At 44.3% G+C, this 23,519-nt stretch overlaps 1 protein-coding gene across 1 annotated transcript in view; it reads left to right on the top strand.

Annotated features, from left to right (window-relative positions):
• SWAP70 (switching B cell complex subunit SWAP70) overlaps positions 1 to 23,519 on the top strand; it is a 361,445-nt gene that overhangs the window by 264,256 nt on the left and 73,670 nt on the right. The window contains exons 8-9 of the mRNA XM_069223626.1: positions 2,582 to 2,689; positions 4,082 to 4,248. Of these exons, the coding sequence (XP_069079727.1) occupies positions 2,582 to 2,689; positions 4,082 to 4,248 (275 nt within the window). The remainder of the gene's footprint in view (positions 1 to 2,581; positions 2,690 to 4,081; positions 4,249 to 23,519) is intronic.

Below are 23,519 nucleotides of genomic sequence, written 5' to 3'. Positions count from 1 at the left end.
TCAGAAGGATATTAGGACCATCCAAAAACTGTGAACATGTGCAATGTAAATGTGCTGAAAAAATGTAGGTAGACAGAAAAGTCAAATAGGTTACAGCTTTTATTAGAGTGATGCTTTTGGCTGTGTGCTGCTTTGGGTGCAACGGTTACAAAAGAACTAAAAAGCACTCCTGACTGCTTGTGTAGTAGTAAAAAATAGCAATAATCGGTATTCATCGAAATCCCTAGACCTTTTGGCCCCTGTGCCACTTCACCAGCTGCACCATTCAAATCAAGCTTGTTTAGTAGTAAAATATAGCAATACTCGGTGTTCAGTGGGTTTCCTAGATCTTTTAGTCCCTGTGCCACTGCTCCTGCTGCACCGTCCAAATCATGACCCTAGTGCCTGCAGGGTAACTACACTTGTAACTGCTTGCTTAGTGGTAACATATAGCAATGATCGGTGTTCAGTGGGTTTGCTTGACACTTTCGCCCCTGTGCCACTGCACCTGCTGCACCATCAAAATCATGGCCCTAATGCTTGCAAGGTAGCTAAGCTTGAGAGTGCTTGCTTAGTGGTAAGATGTAGCAATAATTGAAGGTGAGTGGGTTTCCTAGAGCTTTTGGCACCTGTGCCACTGCACCTGCTGTACCATCAAAATCATGGCTCTAGTGCCTACAAGGTAACTGTTCTTGTGACTGCTTGCTTAGTGGTAAGATATAGCAATAATCAGTGTTCAATGTGCTTCCTAGAGCTTTTTGCCCATGTGCCGCTGCCCCGTCTAATTCATGGCCCTAATGCCTGCTACGTAACTGCGCTTGTGACTGCTTGCTTAGTGATAAGATATAGCAATAATCAGTGTTCAGTGGGCTTCCTAGAGCTTTTGACCCCTGCACCACTGCACCTGCTGTGGTGCACAATTCAAATCATCGCCTAGTGCCTGCAAGGTAACATGATGAAATTGTTCAGATCCGTTAATGTATCTGTTCTGAAAAAGGCACAGTTGCAGACAGAATAAATTATTATTTTCTAGGTAAACATAAACACTTATGTTTTCATAAAAGGTGCCTTTAAACTTATCCAACTCTCCAAAACCAGTTGCCACAGATGTCATAAACAAAGCATATGGTTTATACATCAAAGTGAAAACCATGCATTGTTAAAAGGTGTTACAATGTGGCTGGCTCTTTCCTTTGAAAATATCTCATCCTGTGCTTCACGGTGAATAGGCTATAAACAGTGTAAATTGCCCAATATCACTATATGTCAGGTTGACGCTGAGACTGAAATGCGGTTTTGTACCTTGTTCCTAAAAAGGCAGTTTCACAAAGAAGAATTTTGCAAAAAACGTGCAGATGTTTTGTGCAGATGAAGAACAAGATACATTTGAGATGGCTATGTGTAAAATAAAATTTAAAAAAAAGGCATAAGGAGGCTCCATGTGGAAAGTACGCTGCATTGCTCTTTCCTATAAATTCTGTCTCTTTGATATCAGCAGAAAGCAAAATAACCAGGCTCCCAAAACACAGTTTGACATTTGACCTTGATCTTTGAATGCCCAGCAAACGTGACGAGATAGGAGAAAGATTTAAAGCCTTTTGACAGAAAATGAGTTTGTGGAAGTATTCAGTGAACACAGCTTTCTCATCGGGCAGGACAAACTGAGTTTGGGCAGCCTAAAGCAAATAAAGCCAGCAAGTGAGAAGCAAGAAAATGGGAGTTACAAACCACAAAGTCAATGTAAATGACGGGCAGGATCCATCCCCAGTTCAACTTTCTGAAGCTCCCCAAGATGTCTTTCACATACCACACAGCTGCGCTGTATTTTAGGCTGCAACCTAAGGAGGCTGAATAAGTCCGAAGCGTGAGTACAATGCATACTTATGACATGAGCATGCAAAATGGTTAAACAACAGTGTGTTTCCATTTAATGCAATAGGAATCCGCAACAGGCATAAAACCAAAAAAATCATAACAAAATATCCCCCCTCACCTCTAAAGGAACCTGAAGAACCTGCTGTTAGTAGGATGGCAGAGGGTTAGGCAGCAGTCTTTGACAGGACACTGAGAGAGGTGTCTTTCTCTCCATTTAATTAAATTAAGGTGAAGAGAGAAAGAAGTACTGAGTAGAGGAAGGCCAAGGATGCGTGCACTGTGAATGTATAGGATGAGCCACACGGCATCCGTACCAGTCTTCAGAAATAGTCCAGCTTAACTCATAGCATGTGCATGACATCCAGTTGTTGTGTTGAGACCTTGTACCTTCAATAATAAGCCTCTCATCATAAATCAGTCAGTATGAGAAACAGATTGGTTGATTGTATTCAAAGTTATCATTTTGGACCTAGACTAACCACCTCCATTGTAGCATTGATATTTCTTGTCACTATTGATAATTATTCAAAGTGTAGCCGTGTAGATGACATTACTGAGAATGTATGACCTTTCCGCTATGTACCTCACTGTGAGTATAGGTGCTCATTTCCTCTATAAGGGGTCTTGGTCCGTGACAGTATTGAGATCAATATCGCAGTACCCATTGAGATCATTGAGGTAAACTTAATGCAATCGCCTTTTTTGTTTTTTTTATCTCGCTGTGAAGGAACAAATGATTGCTGCAGCCCGGGCCGCAGAAGAGGAGCGGAGGCGTATTCAGACCCAACAGGAACTGCAAGAGAGGTTCAACCAGGAGCTGGAAAGGCAGCAGCAGGTAAATAGCACCGCATCACACAAACCTTGGCTGTCACGACGACCTGTTTCTATGCTCATTTATCTGGATCTACCCTTGCTATCCTAAAGCGTATTACTTCACTAGTAATCTGGGGCTAATGCTGATGATAAGGTTGAAGCACTATGCAACACCGGCTTATCCAGCAGATAGAGAAGCTGGTTCGGATATGATGGGCATTGAAGGATAGAAGCCTGTGCCCTTTTAGGCTTCTCTGGGTATTTGAGACTAAACCCGATGATCCTATGGCCTATGGGTCTGCATGTGTTCGTTGTGCACGGATATCGAATGGGAGTTCGTGCCAGTGCATTTGTGGCTGTTGTGGGGCATTTGTGCTATTTCTTGCAATTTGAGGCCGTAAACGAATAAAAGAGGTTGCCCTCTGCCATACAAAACCTAGCTTCTGATGGCTGTGCATATCTGGGCGATGGCTGATGGCTGCACCCCATACTTATCAGATATTCCATAACATACACTGTTCCCAATACAATCTATTCTTCATTCCTTTGTTCCCAATTTATTTGGACTTGAAAAGTTTGATGCCTGTTTTGCAGTGTTTTCACTTTCATTGTTTGTGCAGTGTTTTTGAAAGTGTTAAGGTACTTGCTATGCTGTGCCTTAGTGACTTACTCCATCCATCTTTTCAACCTGCTAGAACTAGACACTCAGTCGTCGCTCCTCATGCTCTTTGCCTATTTAGGGCTTTTATATTGAGTGGTCAGAAATTGTGGAATGATGCTTTATCCATGCGTCTATTTTGACCATTGGTTGTATTCAAAAAGGTTGAAAGATAATTTACTTAACTTAGTTTATCCTCGTGTATAGCTTTTTGTGCGTTTCGTGTTGCCTTGATCGTATTTCATGATTTGCTAATTGTTCATGCAATTTTGAACTGTTTTTCTTTTTACAATGCCTTTTTTATACACGCATTATATAAATTCAAAAATACATTTGCATATTGTAGAAGTGCCACGTCTAATATGTGGATGGTATATATGTTTGGTAACCACATCAAAGCAGTTGTATTTACTTTATTGTTTAAAAAAAAAAAAGAAAATCCCACTAACTATAGGTTATTTTCGACTTCAGTGATGTCACTTCATATGTTGTCAAAGGTTATGTGATGTGACTTAGTATTCGTTTGTTGGGGTCAGTGGTCGGTAATCTCACCAGAGGTTACAGTATGCACCGTGGTAGCATTTTGGTGATTTAATGGTAATGCTTGTTAAGAGGGGCATTCTGGTGTCACTCTAAGTAGATGTTTGAAACATGCTTAATCTTTGAAGTTGCACTCACAAGGAGAATGGACGATATATTTCAGCAAACGTGGAATTGTGGTTAACCTGTTTCTTTTTCAATTCCTGCCTTCCTTAGATTAGACTCCAGATGGCACAGGAGGTTGCTGAAAAATCTTCTGAGCTACAGCACAATTTGAATCGATTACGAGAACTTGAGGAAATGTATAAAGAACTTCAAGCAGCCTTAGATGATGAAAAGCAAGCACGGCAGGATGAGGAGGCAGTGAGAAGACTTCAGGCCAGGTATTTCACTAACTTTAAAAGTGGATTGAAAATGCCTATTGAATTATTGCCTCCTGAACAAATAATTTGCCATAACATTGTATGTTCTTTGAGAAATACAAATGTATCCTGTTAATCTGTTGGTCACTGCTGCCTAAGGCCTCTGATGGCGCTTTAAACATTTTGTGCTTGCTTATTTATTTATCTAAACTATAGTTTTTTTATATCAAATTAAAATCCTTCAATACTTTGCAGTCGCTCCTTGGGTAATGTCATTACTCTGTCTATGTGCCCGCTTTTGTCTTGGTATATTCCTACAACTGACAAATCCAGTTCCTCTTCCAAGAGTGTAAAATCCCCTTGCCCAGTGTGCTCACAGCATAGCTGAGTGTGAGGTACCATGCATGGGCCAGTGGAATGTAGTGCTTCTTTAGGTGTTTGGAATTGGGTATATCTATGGTAGGACTTGTGCCTCTAGGAAACGGTGGTTAATTCTACATTCCTGTTGCATAAAGTAAATGTACAAGGCAGGCAGTGATAGCATCTCCTCTCTGTGCCCCCTTTCCACCCTTCAACTAAAAGAATAGTTCAAAAGTCTGTTCATATTTCTTATTCCTAGGGTCCAGTTTGCAAACCTACATTTGAAACTTTGAAAACTATGCATTATTGGTTTCCATACATTTCTGTAAATGGACAGTGTTAGAAATGGGTTCTCAAGTTGGCAGTTGGTTAGCACCCTGTCCAATTAGGGTCCCTCACTCTAGTCAGAATAAGGGAGATAACCACTCAGATAACCCCTGCTCACCCTCTTGGTAGCTTGGCATGAGCAAACAGGCTTTTCTCAGAAGCAATGTGTAAAGCATTTGCACATAACACACAGTAATACAGTGACTACACTACAAAAGGACACCACACCAGTTTTAGAAAAATAGCTAATATTTATCTGTGTAAACCAAGACAAAAACAATAAAAATCCAACATACAGTGCTAAATATATGAATTTTGTAAGATTTTTCTGAAACATACAGTTCCTTGAAGTTGATAGGTCCACCTGGGGCTATCACGGCATCGTGAGCAACAAAACCAACGGTTCAGGCTGGCCGAGGCGTCACAGGCCAGCCTAGTAGTTGGGAAGACCCGCAAACAGTATCTTGGATTTGTAGGGCGTCGTGTTCCTCGCTGTGAGCTCCAGAGAGCGGCGTTCGCTGGTGTCGCGGTGTCGGTTTCAGAGTCGGTGCGGGAGTTGTCAGGCCCTTGAAGTCACACGCATTGCAGATCCAACTCCAGGCTGATGAAGTCAGGAGCGCTGGTGTGGATGGCATCGGGGCTACTGTGCGAAGTGGGACAGTGCGACGTGCGGGGCCCACAGGTCACGGTGCAGGCAGCAGCTCGGTGACGGTCATCCAGTGGCATCGGTGAGACCAGGGTTGCGGTGTGATGTGTGGCGGTGTGACGTGCGGTGTCCACAGGTCACGGTGCAGGCAGTGGCGGCATCATTGCTGAAGCGCTGCCGTTGGAAGGCCCAAGCCAGCGGTGCGGGACAGGACGGTGCTTTGTGAACCTCATGAGCGGTGTCCACAGCCCACGGTGCAGACAGGGATGCCTGGTGATGACACTGGAGAAGATGGTGAAGGCGTTGGTGGACCCGGGTTGCGGTGCTTCGTGCTCCTCACTAGCGGTGTCCACAGGCCACGGTGCAGGCAGTGGCACCAGTGTCAGCAGGAGCGTCATCGTCTGGGATGCCCAGGCTGTGGTGTGAGCAGCCGATGTCAGAGTGCAGAGCCCACAGGTCGCAGTGCCAGCAGGGGCTCGATGAAGTCGTCTGATGTTGGTATCGGTGAGACCAGGGTCTCGGTGCAAAGCAGGGCAGTGTGGCTCCGTGCGGCATTGGCAGATCACGGTGCAGGCCAGCGACATCCTTGGAGTCACAGTGATTTCTCCTCTTGAACAGCACAAAACAACCAGTTCCAGTGCTGCAGGTAGAGGAAACTGAAGTCTTTGGTATCCCTGAGACTTCCAACAGGAGGCAAGCTCTACTCCCAGCCCTTGGAGAACTTTCTCAAGCAGGACACACAGCAATGTTGACACTTTACACTCTTTTCAGGCAGAAGCAGCAACTGCAGGCCAGTCCAGCAAAGCAACACAGCAAAGGGACAGTACTCCTCCAGCTCTTCTCCTTGGCAGAGGTTCCTCTTGATTCCAGAAAGATTCTAAAGTCTGGGGATTTGGGTCTTCTTATACCCCTGTCTGTCTTTGAAGTTGGCAAACTTCAAAGCAAAGTCTCAAGTGTTTGCAAGATCCTTCCTTGTCCAGGCCAGGCCCCAGGGGGTTGGAGACTGCATTGTGTGAGGGCAGACACAGTCCTTTCTGGTGTGAATGATCAATCCTCCCTCCCCTCTTATTCAGATGGTTCATCAGGATATGCAGGCAACACCCATGCACCCCTTGTGTTACTGTCCCGAGAGAGGTGCAAAACAGTCCAACTGTCAAACTGACCCAGACAGACAATCCACAAACAGGCAGAGTCACAGAATGGTTTAACCCCTTTGCTGCCAGGCCTTTTCCCCCTCAGGTGCCAAGCCTTTTTTTGGCTATTTGGGGCAGTTCGCGCATAGGCCCTCATAACTTTTTGTCCACATAAGCTACCCACGCCAAATTTGTGTCCTTTTTTTCCAACATCCTAGGGATTCTAGAGGTACCCCGACTTTGTGGGTTCCCCTGACGGAGGCCAAGTAATGAGCCAAAATACAGTGAAAATGACGGTTTTTTTCCAAACAAATTGGAAAAAAGGGCTGCAGAAGAAGGCTTGTGTTTTTTTTCCCCTGAAAATGGCATCAACAAAGGGTTTGCGGTGCTAAAATCACTATCTTCCCAGCTTTCAGGAACAGGCAGACTTGAATCAGAAAACCCAATTTTTTAACACAATTTTGGCATTTTACTGGGACATACCCCATTTTTACGATGTTTTGTGCTTTCAGCCTCCTTCAAGTCAGTGACAGAAATGTGCGTGAAACCAATGTTGGATCCCAGAAACCTAAACATTTCTGAAAAGTAGGCAAAATTCTGAATTCAGCAATGGGTAATTTGTGTAGATCCTACAAGGGTTTCCTACAGAAAACACAACTGAAATAAAAAAATATTGAAATTGAGGTGAAAAAACCAGCAATTTTTCTCTTTGTTTTACTCTGTAACTTTTACCTGCGATGTCAGATTTTTGAAAGCAATATACCGTTACGTCTGCTGGACTCTTCTGGTTGCAGGGATATATAGGGCTTGTAGGTTCATCAAGAACCCTAGGTACCCAGAGCCAATAAATGAGCTGCACCCTGCAGTGGGTTTTCATTCTATACCGGGTATACAGCAATTCATTTGCTCAAATATAAAGACTCAAAAATAGGTATCAAGAAAACCTTTGTATTTCCAAAATAAGCTCAAGATAAGGTGTTGAGGAGCAGTGGTTATTTGCACATCTCTGAATTCTGGGGTGCCCATACTAGCATGTGAATTACAGGGAATTTCTCAAATAGATGTATTTTTTACACACTGTCTTCTATTTGGAAGGAATAAATGTAGAGAAATACAAGGGGCAATAACACTTATTTTGCTATTCTATGTTTCCCCAAGTCTCCCGATAAAAATGGTACCTCACTTGTGTGGGTAGGCATAGTGCCTGCGACAGGATGTGCTCTAAAACACAACGTGGACACATCACATTTTCTACAGAAAACAGAGGTGTTTTTTGCAAAGTGCCTACCAGTGGATTTTGGCCTCTAGCTTAGCGGGCACCTAGGGAAACCTACCAAACCTGTGCTTTTTTTGAAACTATAGACCTAGGGGAATCCAAGACAGGGTGACTTGTGGGGCTCTCACCAGGTTCTGTTACCCAGAATCCTTTGCAAACCTCATAATTGGGCTAAAAAAACACTTTTTTCCTCACATTTCGGTGACAGAAAGTTCTGGAATCTGAGAGGAGCCACAAATTTCCTTCCACCCAGCGTTCCCCCAAGTCTCCCGATAAAAATGATACCTCACTTGTGTGGGTGGGCCAGGTGCTTGCAACAGAATAAGGCCAAAAACTTGTAGAGATAGAGGGGATAGCACAGCGAGTTGATAAGGACATATTCTTCTTTTATACATCCTTAGGCTGACTGTGCTTTGGGGACCCTCACAAGTGAGGTGTCATTTTACTTGGGAGACTGAGGGGAATGCTGGGGAGTAGAAATTCTGTGCTGGAGCGGTGATCCTACTAAGAAAAGTCCAGAAAATATGCTTTTTTTAAAGCAAATTTTGAGGTTTGCAGAGGAGTCTGGGTAAGAAAATGTTGGGGGATCCACGCGAGCCACACCTCCCTGGACTCCTTGGGGTGTCTATTTTTAAAAAATGTCTGGGTTTGGTAGGTTTCCCTAGATGAAGGCCGCAACCACGACCAAAAACATAGGTGCCCCCTCCCCCCAATAGTGGTTTAGTTTAGCAATATATCATTTTGATGTGTCCACGTACATCCGTGATGTGCCAAACACTAAAATTGTGAAAAGAAATGCACTTAGGTTATGTGAAAAAGACCCCTCACCCACCAACCAAGTTGGTGGCATGCTTCATCATCGGGGTCCCACCGGAGACACCTAGTGTGTCACAAGTGTGCTGTGATGCCTGATTACAGCGGAGCAGGTTTTGTCAGACTAGCTGATGGGAGTGTGTGGACTGACGTTTAGCTGGCACCACCAGCCAAGCGCCACCCCACGCACACCGCCAGCCAAGCGCCACCCCACGCACACCGCCAGTCAAGCGCCACCCCAAGCACACCGCCAGCCAAGCGCCACCCCAAGCACACCGCCAGCCAAGCGCCACCCAACGCACCCTGCCAGCCACGCGCCACCCCAAGCACACCACCAGCCAAGTGCCACCCAACACACACCGCAAGCCAAGCGCCACCCCAAGCACACAGCCAGGCAAGTGCCACCCCACGCACACTGCCAGCCAAGCGCCACCCCACGCACACTGCCAGCCAAGCGCCACCCTACGCACACCGCCAGCCAAGTGCCACCCCACACCACCATCACTTTTATTTTCCGTTTATAAACAACAAAGAAACCACTAATTATAAAATAAGTACAAAACTATAAACACAAAACTCTATAAATACATGACAGTAATGCCAACCGTGAAACTGAACATACAAAAATATAAAATAGGCAGTTTACGCTCACGGTATTTCCTGAAAATGTTTCTTTGTGTGGTAATTTCTGAAACAGCCGGGCACACACAGCTAGTCTCTCCCTCCGGATACCTCTTCGGGCACATACTCTACATACACATACTCTACATTTCTTAGTGGGTAAGTCTTTCTTGGGAGTGGGAGGAATGTGATCTGGAAAGTGGCGATCTTTCAATCTAGCCACTTCCTCCACCACTGCTACTTTAGGAACTCTTGCCTGTTCCACCACAATAAGGCTCTCTATCACCGACTCCTGAACTTTAACAAATGTCATCCTTGACACAGGTGAACAATCCTTGAACACAAAAAAGGCATTAAAAGTTGCCAGAAGAAATAAATGTAGGGCCAACTTTTTATACCACACGTAAGCCTTACGCAGAGGAGTGTAAGGTTCCAACCTCTGATCTACTCTATCAACACCACCCATGTGCCTATTGTAGTCCAAAATGCACGCAGGTTTGCCCGCTTCGGCAGCCTGGCCCCAAACAGTCACAGGGGAAGTACTGTCATCATGGATGGTAGATAGCATGTACATATCCCTCCTGTCTGAAAATTTCAGAGGTAGCAGCTCATTATTCCGCAAGGCACTGCACTGTCCCCTCTCATTTTTCTTACAGACAAGCTGCCTTGGATAGCCTTTCCGGTGAGAACGGATTGTGCCACAAGCAACAGTGTCCACTCTAAACAACTCCTTGAACAACTGCACTCCAGTATAGAAATTATCTACATACAAACGGTGACCTTTGTTAAACAGTTGTCTACCAAGTTCCCACACAATTTTTTTGCTAACTCCAAAAGTGGCCGGACAACCACGAGGGTCAATATTGGAATCCCTACCAGTGTCGACCCGGAAATTATATATGTATCCTGTACTGCTTTCTGACAGCATATATAATTTAATCCCATACCGTGCCATTTTACTAGGAATGTACTGCTTAAAAACTAAACGCCGCTTGAAAAGGACCAAAGACTCGTCCACACTTATCTCTTTGCCTGGAACATAGACCTCTGAAAACCGATCTACAAAATGATCAAGGACAGGCCTAATCTTAAAAAGACGGTCACAATCAGGGTGATCTCGTGGCAAAGCTAAAGCATTGTCTACAAAATGCAGCATACGAAGAAGAAGCAAATAGCGATTACGAGTCATAGTTGCAGGAAATATAGCCGTTGCCATCAAGAGACTAGTAGACCAATAAGAAGCCAGTGATGGCTTCCTTATCAACCCCATCAAAAAAGTCAAACCTAAAAACGTTTTCATCTCTTCCAGATATGTGGGAGCCCACTGAGTAGCTCTAGACTGAGGCCTAAGTCTGGCAGCATTGTCCCTCAAATATTGCTCCGCATACACATTAGTCTGCTCCACAATCTCTTCCAAAAATACACTGTCCATAAACAAGTGAAAGAAATTGACAGGCAAAAGGTTTTCCGTATCGACTCTACACCCTGGGAGACCAGTAAATGCAGGTAACTGTGGCTGCTCCATGTTTGGGGAAATCCAGGTGTCAGGTCTTCTAATGGGAAACCCTTCAGCCCCAGGCTGCTGCTCTCTTGGCACATCAATGTCCTCCTCTAAAACAGCCCTTCATCTGCACTAAGAGTGGCTTCCTCATCAGAAGAATCCTCTCGGACAGAAAACTCACTGCCAGAATCTCTCACTTCCTCCTCTGCCTCAGATGCAGAGTCAGTCTTGTAATCATGGTCTGAAGACGACTCAAAAAGCATGCCAACAACCTGCTGAGCGGTCACTCTGCAGCTAGCCATGATCTTCACTAACAACAAATGGAATCACCAACAACCACCAGCACTAAAATAAGTAATAAACAAACTGTAGCTTTATCACAATGAGTTATGTACTAAAAAACTATACCACTCACTTGCCTGAAAAAGCTACTCACCAGCAACTACTCTGCACAGACACAGCAATCACCAATGATGGCCCACTAAAAAGAAAAAAGCAAATTAGACATATGACAACACAAATATAATTGTGCTCAAATCTAAGGACAATTTCATACACAATACTACATTTAGTACACCACCTACAAACATGTCATTCATGCATGTCAACAATACTCCTTTTGAGTAAGTTGCTTTCACTTACCTTAAACACGCAACTATGCAAACCGCAGGACAACTACTGCCAAAACCGCAAGGATCCACAGCAAAGGAAGCAAAAGCTTTGAACTAGAACAAAAAGAAGAAATAAACTTTTATAATCACAAATACAAATGCTTCGCCACTTGACAAACACCCCGCCCCCAAGAACTTAGAAATTGTCCCTGGTGCCTAAGTGGCTTCTGCCCCCCTAGGGGGCAGATGGGCCTAAAAAATAATAATAGGCCGATCTGCCCCCAAGGGAGGCAGAAATGGCCAACAGCTCTGTACCCTGTTTGGGGGGGTGGTGACCCTTGCCAAAGGGGGCAAATGGGGGTGCCCCCAGCACAAAAAAACAAAGGGAACCAAAAAAGAAAAAATCTCTGACCTCTTGGTTCCTGGGGGCAGATGGGCCTAAACAAAATAGGCCGATCTGCCTCCAAGGTGGGCAGAAATGGCCATCAGTAACGTGCCCCCTTTGGGGGGCGACCCTTGCCAAAGGTGCCGCCCCCCCCCCCACACACACAGGATCCCTGGTGCCTATGTGGATTCTGCCCCCCTTGGGGGCAGATGGGCGTATAAACAAAATAGGCCGATCTGCCTCCAAGGTGGGCAGAAATGGCCAACAGCTCTGTGCCCCCTTTAGGGGGCACCCTTGCCAAAGGGGGCACCCCCAGCACAAAACAAAAAAAAGGGAACCAAAAAAAAAATCCCTGGCGTATTGGTGGTTTCTGCCCTCCTTGGGGGCAGATGGGCCTACGAAAATAGGCCCATCTGCCCCCAAAGGGGACAGAAATGGCCAATACGAAATTTCCCCCCTTTGGGGGGTGACCCTTGCCCAAGGAATGCCCCCAAACACACAAAATACACACACCCACCACACAATCCCTGGCGCTTAGTCGGTTTCGACCCCCCGGGGGCCAGATCGGCCAAAAACATGGCCGATCTAGCCCCGGGGGGGCCGAAACATAAACAAAATTATTGCCGCCTGGGCAGCGACCCTTGCCTAAGGGGTCACTCCCCTAAAAACATAAGGAAAATGAAATTCCTGGTGGTCTAGTGGTTTTTGACCCCCCCCGCCCGCGATCGTGGAGCAGGAATCCACTGAAAACAGGCACAGGGGGAAGGAAAAACCCTTTCCTTTCCCCCGTGTCTGTTTTCCCCCCAAAACCTCCAAAAAAGAAGTACTCACCTCGTTGTGGTCCTTTCCCTCGACGCGCTGGAGTCAAATGGCTTCCAGCGCGTCCTCTGCAACAATTGATGATGTCGGTGCGCTGTGAGCGCGCTGATGTCATTAGATTGCCGAGGCGGGGGTCAAGGTGAAAGGGGAAGGGATTCCCCTTCCATCCCCGACCGGGCGGTGTGGGTGGGAGGCCCACGGGGGGACCGCTAGCGCTCCGTGGGCTGGGTGCAGGACGGGGTGATCTCGTCCCAGGCACACGGGAACCGTGTGCTGGGACGAGATCACCTCGTCCAAGGCAGCCAGGGGGTTAAGCAAGAAAATGCCTAGTGGCATTTTCAAACAACCAATTTAAAACCAACTTCACTAAAAGATGTATTTTTAAATTGTGAGTTCAGAGACCCTAAACTCCAAATTTTTATCTGCTCTCAAAGGGAATCTGCGCTTTAAGGATATTTAAAGGCAGCCCCCATGTTAACCTATGAGAGAGATAGGCCTTGCACAGTGAAAATCGAATTTGCAGTATTTCACTGTCAGGGCATATAAAACATCTTAGTATATGTCCTACATTTAAAATACACTTCACCCTGCCCCTGGGGCTACCGAGGGCCTACCTTAGGGGTGCCTTACATGTAGTAAAAGGGAAGGTTGAGGCCTGGCAAGTGAGTGCACTTGCCAAGTCGAATCAGCAGTTTAAAACTGCACACACAGACACTGCAGTGGCAGGTCTGAGCCATGTTTACAGGGCTACTAATGTAGGTGGCACAACCAGTGCTGCAGGCCCACTAGTAGCATTTGATTTACATGCCCTGGGCACCTCTAGTGCACTTTAGTAGGGACTTACAGTAAATCAATATGCCAATCATGGATAAACCAATCAACAGTACAATTTATAAAGAGTGCACATGTACTTTAGCACTGTTTAGCAGTGGTAAAGCGCCCAGAGTCCCAAAGCCAACAAAAACTGGTCCGAAAAATTAGGAGGAAGGAGACAAAAAGATCGTGATGACCCTGCAAAAAGGCCAGGTGCAACAGACAAATGTTCAATATACCTTTTTCAGCAATCACATAATTCAAACATATCACATGCATTATAAAACATAGACATACTACAAAAGAAGGTAATAACCAAAGTTATTTTAGGCCAATGCAGATCACTGTGCATAAAACATATTGTGCTTGTGAGGCTTTATTTATTAATCTGCTTTTAGAAATTAGGTTGTTGGTAGGGGAAAAAGGTTGAAACTCTACTCAAGTAATAGCCACAATCCATGTCTGGGTGAACCACAAAAAGTCACTAAATTAACCTGTACATAACCCTCTGCTAGCTTGGCACACAAGCACTCCGACTTAACTGAGAGGCAGTGTGCAAAGTACTTATGCAGCACTCAAACAGTAACAAAGTAGAAACGCAATACCAGCAAAAGATCATACACCAATCTTGAAGAATAGAGTAACCTTTAATAAATAAAATGAGAACAAAACAACAACAAAATCCAATCAGTACAACAGGAGTTATGTATTTTAAAAGATTTTACGGACAGTAGCGCTTTGAAGCCAATAGCACCAGTTATGGTTGTCCAGTCGTACTGTTCTGTGGCATAGTCAGAAGTGCAGGCCAGGGACAGGAACAGGTTTGGCTGACTGAGATATTACCTTGTGTCCTTTTGAACCAAGATGCAGTCAGTATCAGCCTACACTGCGTTGAGGAGTTGTCGAGCAGGTGCTGCAGTGCAGGGTCTGGCATCACGCTTGGTCAGTGCTGTTGAAGCTGCTGATCTAGTGCTGTGATGCTGGCATCAAGATGCATCATGCAGCATTGGATCCGTGAAGCCCCTGGTGTGAAGCTGCGTTGCACAGACATAAGTCGAGATGCGTCATGCAGAGTCAGTTCTGGGGAAGCCACAGATTGGGAATTTCAGTGCAAGATCTGACATGGAAGTATGACGTGCTCTATTGTTTCCTATGAAGCCACCAGTCTGGAACTGGCAGTGCGAGGATTTGTGATGGGAGCCGTTGTTCTGCGTTGGGACTGATGAAGTCTGCCAGTTAGGAGCCTGTTGTGTCCCTGTAATTCAGAACAGGAGGACAGTTGACTGACCCTTAAAGACACTCTGGGAGTCTTGGGTTCAAGTAGGAAGGCAACCTCCAGATAGCAGGGCAGTCCTCAGGAAGCTGTGCAGTGCTTCTTCTTGTAGACTCTGCAGGTCCAGGAATGTTCTGAAGAGTGGGTCTTAGAGTCCAATATTTATACCTACTGTCAGCTTTGAAGTAGGAGAAACATCTAGGCTCCCCCCCCACATATCTGGTCTGGAAGTTCCTTCCTTCCCCTGCCCTGGCTCTGTGGTGTCTGGGTTGACAAAAGGCATGTTTGTAGTTCTTGGAGACTGTAGGAGGCAGTCTCTATTGAAGTGCAAGTGTGGTAGGTGACAACTCCGCCTCCAGCCATCCTGTCAGTCAGGCCCATCCTGCCCACTTCCAGTCCCCCTTTCTGACACTGTCTGGAAGGGATCCACAAATTTCAACTGCCAACTACACATAATCATGCAACCCAGGACACAGTCTGCAGGTAACTAATGGTTAGGACAAGATAACGCTAGCTTTCTAAAATTGGTATTTTTAGAATTATGACTTAAAATTTGGCATTATTCTGAGAGAGGATTTTAAATTACAATTGTTTAGAGACCAAATGTGACAGTTCTACTTGTTCTAGAGCAAAAGTTTAAAAAATATATATTTTATTTTGATGATAATGTAAAAAAGTCCATTACAAAATAATAGTCATGTTTAAAAGTTCATTATTATTAATAATATAGCACCATTATTCATGCAGTAAAAAAAAGAACCGGCACAAACTAAGCAATAAAGACTACAAACGAACACCATTGCATTTCATTGGGGGATGCTCAGTCAGATAAATAAAATTTATTTAAAATTGGTCTGACTCATCGCCCCAGATATCCCTACATTAACGGCTCCAATTCTTTGTGCGTAGAGTTTTTGCCGCTGCTTGGCCTGCTTCATTTTGCTTAGCCATGACTCCAAAGAGGGGACTTAAGGGGACTTCAGCTTTTGCAAAAATTAGAAATTTGACAACCAAGGTGGCAATAAAGAGAAATTGTTGCTGTCTTAAGGTAGCTTTCCTTTGTGGGGTTGACATACTAAACAAAGCCTCCAGGCGATCTGGAGTTATGCGTACCTCTAACTTATCACTAATTGACTAGAATATTTTGCAGTCCAATAAGAGCTGGGCAGGTGAAACCTACATGGAACCAGTTGCCTTTGCCATATCCACATATAAAGCATGCAGCGGAAATGGAGGAGTACATTTTCTGGATGAGATAAGGGGCATAGTATAGGAACCATTTGGAATAAAAGGCCATTCTTTTGAAATTTGCTCCCCAACTGCCTTTATGAGCCATTACATTGTAACCACCCCAAGAGCTCTGATCTATCGTGCACTCTGTGGTGGTTGTAAACTTGACCAGTGCTGCGGGGACAGCCGCTTCCCACAATTGCGGAAGAAGCTGGCAGTACCAGTTGCCTAGTCCAATAAGGTTGTTCACAAAATAGGCTTCACTGACACCTTCCGCAAGTGAATTTGTTGTCATCAGATTGTGCCATATGAAGTAACTAATTTGCAAATAAGAGAATGCTTGCTCAGGAGGGATGATAGAATTACTGGCATCAGCTGGTCCCAGGATTTTACTTCCCCGGCCAGCATAAAGTCACTTAACCTAGAAAAACACACCTTTTCCCATTCTCTCATGGCTCTGATTTCTGAGTGTTCCGCATATAGCAAGCATTCTCACCTGTGAGTGAAAGAGGGGAAAGTGAAATTCTTCTTTAAGTTTCCGTAAATCTGCATTCAAAAATGTGTGGGAACTTATATCTGATGTGCTTGGGCAATTTAGGGATTTTCAGAAAAACAGGAAGCTGAATATCGGCCTCTTACAGCATTCGCTGTAGATAGAAACAATTTTACTGGCTATTCACTGTCGCTGTTCAGATGAGCCAACTGAAGAAAGCTGCTTGGTAGTACTTTCTTATGTGCTAGCCCTCCTTCCCCTACATTCAACTGTATTGTCGTCAGGTTGGTGCAAGCCTTCTTCCCCAGCCACAAAAAGTGGCATCTTACTTGGTCTATCTCTTTAAAGTAAGATTGCTGGACTTTAATCATGACATTCAAAAAAGTGAAGATGAATAATGGGAGATTGAGCATCTTAATTAACGTTACACGCCCTATTATGATCATGGGCAAGATTTGCCATTTGAGTAACACACTGTGTACCTTATTAAGGATGGTAGTATAGTTTAATTTGAAAAGATCTGCAAACGTATGCGAAACTTAGATTCCCAGGTATCTTCTAGGGCGGGTAGCAGAATAGTGCTGCCTCATTTCAACGGGTAGGATTGAGGGAGTACTGGTAAACAAAAAGGACCTTGGATTTGGCAAGATTTATCTTGTAACCCCCAATATCCGTGAATGTCTGAATTTTAGCAAATTTATTGAGGATGTTTTGCTCCTCAGTGGCTAAATAAAGGATTATATCGTCCACGAAGAGCTTGATCCTTGGCGCCCCTGGGAAGGGGCTCTAATCTGTGGCTCTTGCCATAATGGGGTTGCCAAATACTCCATGAAAAGGGCAAAGGGAATGGAGACGTATGGCAACCTTGCCTTGTACCTCTTCTGATAGAAACATGCCCTACAACTTTTGAGTTGATTACGATTTTTGAGACTGTCTTTTTGTAAAGAAATTCCAGTAGTTGTACCAGCTTCAAGGGGGTTCTGAAGCGTAGAAGAGAAGCAAGCAATACCTCCCACTCTACTAGATTGAAAGTCTTTTCAACATTCAGCATAATAATGGCTGCCTTTAATTTATTGTTTGAATAATAATCAATGGCCTGCACCAAATAATAGTTTTTTGGGTGAAATAGATCTTGCAAGCAAAACTTCACTTTGGTCACAGTGAACCACAGTTTGTGCTGCAGGTGCCAGCCTAGATGCCATAATCTTAGTAAAAAGCTTATAGTTGTTCTTTAACAAGATAATCAGACGATAAGAGCCATGTTGCTCAGATTTCTTGTCCTTTTTGGGAAAGCTGATGGTGTCTGCCTCCGTGAAGGATCAATGTACCTCGCATCCTTCCAAGATTTCATTAAATAGAATGACTAGAAAATTTGCTAACTCTCCTTCAGTCACCTTATATATTTCATCCAACAACCCATCTCTCCCACGTGCTTTAGCATTAGACAATGATCTGATAGCTTCTTTCACTTCCGCTATTGAGATGGGAGCGACAACTATGGGCAACTCAGTTGGGTGCAAAAAATCCTCTTTTTCCAATGTAGTGCTATTAGTGGAGACACAGAGGCTTGTATAATGTTTGAGGAACTCTTAGCCGATCTTATCAGGTTGAGTGACCATTTGATTCTTGACCTCAATGAAGATTGTTTTAATGGTCTTGCTGTTCCTTTTCTTCGTCACAAACCAGGCCAAAAACCACCCACCTTGCTCACTTTCCTCGAAATATTTCTTAAAGCAAGTATTCTGGTTAACTAATTGCCTGGGCATATAATAATCCTTTAAGATTTGGCTTGCTTGCAAAACCTTAGCTTGGGACGCCAAAGTGTGCAGTGCTCACTAGTAGCCTGATCAAGTTCTCATTATAAGGCCTGGCCTTCTTCTTGCCTGAGCTTATTGACTGGGGCATTAGGAGATCGTCTCACCCTGAATAAAAGCTATGCAGGTCCCCCATAATGCTAAAGTAGAAGCTGTGTCTATATTTCTTGGAAAAAATTCCTCTGTGGCTAAACTCATGGTCATGACCCAGCTTTCCTATGTTAACAATGGCTTATCGAGTAACCATTGAGGTCGTTTAGCTTGAGCGCTGTTCAGTAATATGTCAAAGAAGAGGACTGAGTGATCATAGAAGGGATTCAACAGTATTCCTGACCTATTCCTATCACATTTATGAGATGCTAGGAAAAAGACAATTCTCGAGGCAGAGATGAAGTTCTGGGAAAAACAGGTATATTCTGTCCCTTGGGGGTGATCTATCCACCAGGGGTCGACTAGAGCAAAGTCTCCATTCAGTGTTGGTATAAAATGTTCTACCCTATGTTTATTTTGCTGCTTATTCCTGCAAGAGAAATCCAAACTAGTATCCTGAATGATATTAAAGCTCCCCCCTTGCCCCAATTTTCAGTAAACCATTTAGTAGGAGTAAAACATTGTAAACGTCCTTGAGGGATCCTCAATTGGATCATAAAAACTAACACAATGGATAAACTGTCTATATAATACAAGACTAAAAAATATCCACCTGGCCATAGGGTCTTTCGCCACCTGCAACACTTCACCTGGAAAATCTAGAGCAACCAAGATAGCTACTCCCCAACCGCTGCACGAGCTGATGCATCAAATGCGTGAGAGACAAAGTTGGGCGTTTTAGGTTGTTTAGCTAAAGCCTTAAGATGAGTCTAGTGGAGAAAGACGATCTGAGTGTCGGCTTACTTAAGCCACGCCAGAATGGACCTAAACTTGGTCCGATTGTTCATAACATTGCAGTTGCAACAGACTACCGTAAAGCATATAGGATTAATGGTTAAGGGATTCAGAATGGCTTGGACGACTGCCTCTTACCTTGCTCAAAACATCTTAACCTACTAACATCTAACTGAGTTGATACTGACTGAAGGTGGAAGTTCCAAGATTCCTGCTGAGGCCAGGCACTCCTAGTTCTGCTTGGAACAATACTCTTGCAAACTTCTCTTACTGGATTATTATTTTTTTCACCTAAAGTGACTCCCTGCTCCCACTGCACTGGAGCCCCACCGTACTGGGTTTGCTCAGGAGTGATCTGCCACACACTCTACAGTGCACCTCCCTCGACCTCCCCCTCACTCCCTCCTTATGAGTGCCCTGACATGGCACTTGTGAGACTGCCAGCTGTGGTGACTGAGGATGTTGCGGTCTGATACATGACCTCTGAAAATTTAACCAATAAGCCTACAAAGCATAAATCTATAGCTAATTTGGGGACTTTACATCATGCATTACATGTCCCCATTCTCCCCCCCTCTTCTTTTCTAAAGCTATTCGGATAGAGTATAGAAAGCCCTTCACCTGGTCTACAGAGTGAAAGATTCATAAGTGTCCCTTATACCTAACTTTCCGCTTGGATTGCTGGACAATCCCTGCTGAGGCCCCTTGATTTTTAAAATTGTCACTCAGGCTTTGAAGGAGTAGTTTTCTGCAGTATAGTACATTTTATCCCTAATGGCATTGGACAAAATAAGCTCTTTGATCCAAAAGTCGCCAAAACCACCAGATTGTATTTAGAATTGGAGGGCTGTAGTGCAGGAACGCGGTGTGCCCAAGTGATTGTAAGGTCTGTTTTTTCAGGTGCAGTTTCTGGGCACACATGCTTGTTAATGAGTTCAGTAATTAATCTGATAACAGTCTGGTCATTTTCATGACCCTAAGGAATTCCAATGAACTGCAGATTGGAACAACGCAATCAATTTTTGGCATCATCTAGTTTCATTTGTAGCTCAGACAATTTGTATTGAAGTTTGAGGGTTGTGGATTCTTGTTTGAGCTTGAAGTCCTGCAGGTCGGAAACTCTTTGTTCAACTTGGGAAACCCAGGAGGTAAGCATCTGGATATTGGCATTGATGTAGCTCAATTGATTGTTTTCTTTTTATGGACTTCCTCTTGGGAGATCTTCATTGCCCTCAGTTCACCTAATATTTGAAGCATGATCTCATGAATCGGAGGCACCTGAGCTGACTGCGTCCCAAAGGTTTGTGTTACTGCCGTTGGCTGTGGTTGTGGGGATTTAGGATCTCACAACATGACTACTTGCCCTTTGAGTATTTTCAGAGGTCATCTTCAAAACTGTAATGGGCAAAGAAATAGATAGGGCTGCTGGATTCTGCTCTAGCCCTTCTGAGTCTTTGCTGGCATTGCTTGCCTTGTTTTGTTAGATCACTAGATCTAGCACCTCCATTTGCGGTTCTCTAGAACCGACAACCAAAAACATGGGATCTGCTGGCCACCTTTTAGATGTTACAGCTTTGCTGAGCAGGAGTCCACATAAGGCACTTTCAGGGATAAGACACACCACAGGATTGTTATCTGAGGTGTTCCCTTGTCGATATCCTCCTATGGTGTATTTGTCAGGAAACCGATCCGGCGTTGTGGGATCAGTAAGGTCGATTTACTTTAATCCTTCCCCAGGGTCTGCCTGATTTTGCTGTCTGGCTATGCTTGCATATTCATCTCCTGAGTTGGTTGATCTGGCAGTTGGTCCGGGGAAATGATCTGCTGCACCATTTCTGAGGCTCTAGATCTGTGCGTCAAGGTGGACGTAACATGGTTGCTGTGCTTGGCGCCCCTTTGCAGGCTTTCCAGGTGGGTGCACTTTTGCTGAGGTGTCCCACGAGAGTTGCTTCATTTGTTGCCAAGGGTTGATAAAAGCTGCTTATAAGATAAGTGTAAGTTAGGTGGCATACGTCGAAGCTCAATCATAAGCTTGCAGGCAGACTAAGAGGACCGCCGGAGGTCTCCCAGAAGGTTACAAGCCGCATCCGTTGCTACACGACCTCCTCTGCAACACTCTGTTGGTCCACTCCACATGGGGGAGGGGCACCTATTGAGCAAACCCAGGCTGCCCAACTATTGGCAGTTGTCAGCTTACAGTATTGCTGGACCTGCTGTGCATATTGTTCTGGCTACAGTTTCCTCTTATGTGCTATATAAATGCTGTTTGGAAGCTGTGTCTTGATTACGTGGTCTGCTGCCTGCTTGCTTGCTCCACCTTCGCCACTTCTCTTCTGCTCTGAGAACTGGCACTTGTATTTAATAGTTGTTTGCAATCATTAAAAAGTAATTAAATAGTTGCCTTATGCCTGTTTTGCCATTAACGAGCGCCCCTGCGTATCTTTCAGCCCTGTACAAAGCTGCTTGCAGTGCTGCACTAGTGCAGGGGAAAGGGGCTGCTCAACTGCTGTGGCGCTTGTCACAATTACATCAGTACCTCTCCAGGTTCCAACCCCTAACCTTCTGTAGGTGTAGGATTGATTGGTTTGACTGGAGGCTGAAGGGAGCGGGGAGACAGCACAGCGTTGTTGCTTTGCCCCGTGGATCCGTGGTGACTCAGTCTCAATTATAGCCTGTGGCTCCAGATTGCATCACAGAGCATGCCAGCTTATTCCCTTTCGAGCTGCCCACTGTACATTGCCTTGCCGAGAAGCAGGGAGCAAGAATCCAAGTATTCAGCTGCAGCGAGGTCGACAACAACAATCATCAGGAAGCTGCCTCAACCACAGAGTATGCCTGGTGTTCTCGTGGTTCACAGCGAAAGCTCATCCTCTCAAGCAAAAGTTATCACTTACTAAATGTAACAAGATAACTCAATGTTATTCTATGAGACAGGTAGGCCTTGCAGTAGTGAATCATATTTAATGAGTTTTTCATTGCCAGAACATGAAAGCCCTAAAAGTGCATATCCAACCTTTTAAGTAGAATGACCATGCCCTATGAGATGTTTAGGGCCTACCCTCAGAGTGACTTGCATGTAATAAAAAGGAAGGTTTCGACCTGGTGAATGGTTTATTTTGCCAAGTCGAAAGGGCAGTTTAAAATTGCACACAGGCTTCAGTGTCAGGCCTGAGACATGTTTTAAAAGGGCTACTTAGGTGGGGAGCACAAGAAGTGCTGCAGGCCCACTACTAGCATTTAATTTACAGGCCCCCTGTACATGTAGTAGCACTTTATTAAGTACTTATAAGTACATTAAATGTGCCAATTGAGTGTAAGCCAATTTTACTATGTTTAAACGAGTGAACAAAAACACTTTAGCACTGGTTAACAGTGGTGAAGTGCACAGAGTCCTAAAGCCAAAAAAAACACATTTCAGCAAAACAGGAGAGGAGAAGGCAAATGGTTTGGGAGAAGACCACCCTAAGGCTGTCAAGTCTAACACCTGCCAAGAGGATACATTAGCCGTAGGCCCCCCTAGCCTACGTGCTTTTTAAAATGAGAGGAACTTGCAGCCTGTTCTATAACCTAGAAACTTGGTCTCAGAACATTATATATACATCCATTGATGTACAATGGGAGGTTGGCTGGATAAGAAGGTATTTTCCTTGAGAATACCAAGTTTGTAACATACTATTTTATCTGCCAGTTACAAGAATCAAGCCCATGTAAAAATTTACAAGTCCGCCACAGAACCTTTAACATTTTTGCATGCAAAAGAGACCGCTAAAGCAAGAAATACATAAGTGTGGAATAAGGGCTACTTTGGAAAGAAACAAATTAATTGAACCTCCCAGTACTGAAGAGGTAGGTGCAGATTTCTTATAGCCTGTTAGGTCAGTGTATAGTGTATTTCCATAGACTGATTTAGAAAAAATCTAAGCATCCGCAGTTCTGTGAGCCTCAAGAAAGACGTTGTATTTTTTATATGTTTGTTATATGTTTATAATATCCAAAGTAAATGGTTTGTCACTTATATAGTAACCCACGCATTATTTTTTAATACACGTATGATGATATTTTGATACAATATTTCTGATACGGTTCTGGTTGGATCTATTTAATTTTAGGTCAGTCGCAAAATTCTATTCAAAATAGGTGATCATCTTCTTTGAAGAGTGAGTAATCAACGCCATTGAAACATAGCAATTCAAATTGCACTTTAGAGCTCCCTAAACGTTTTTTTTTTTATTGTTATTCTGCATTTCTAAACCAATTTTTCGATTTAGTAAGCATTTTTCAAATTGCAAAAT

Source organism: Pleurodeles waltl, chromosome 3_1 (genome assembly GCF_031143425.1).
Source record: "Pleurodeles waltl isolate 20211129_DDA chromosome 3_1, aPleWal1.hap1.20221129, whole genome shotgun sequence".
Taxonomy (NCBI): domain Eukaryota; kingdom Metazoa; phylum Chordata; class Amphibia; order Caudata; family Salamandridae; genus Pleurodeles; species Pleurodeles waltl.
The sequence above is the reverse complement of the archived record's forward strand: the minus strand, read 5'-3'. Positions and strand labels throughout refer to the sequence as shown.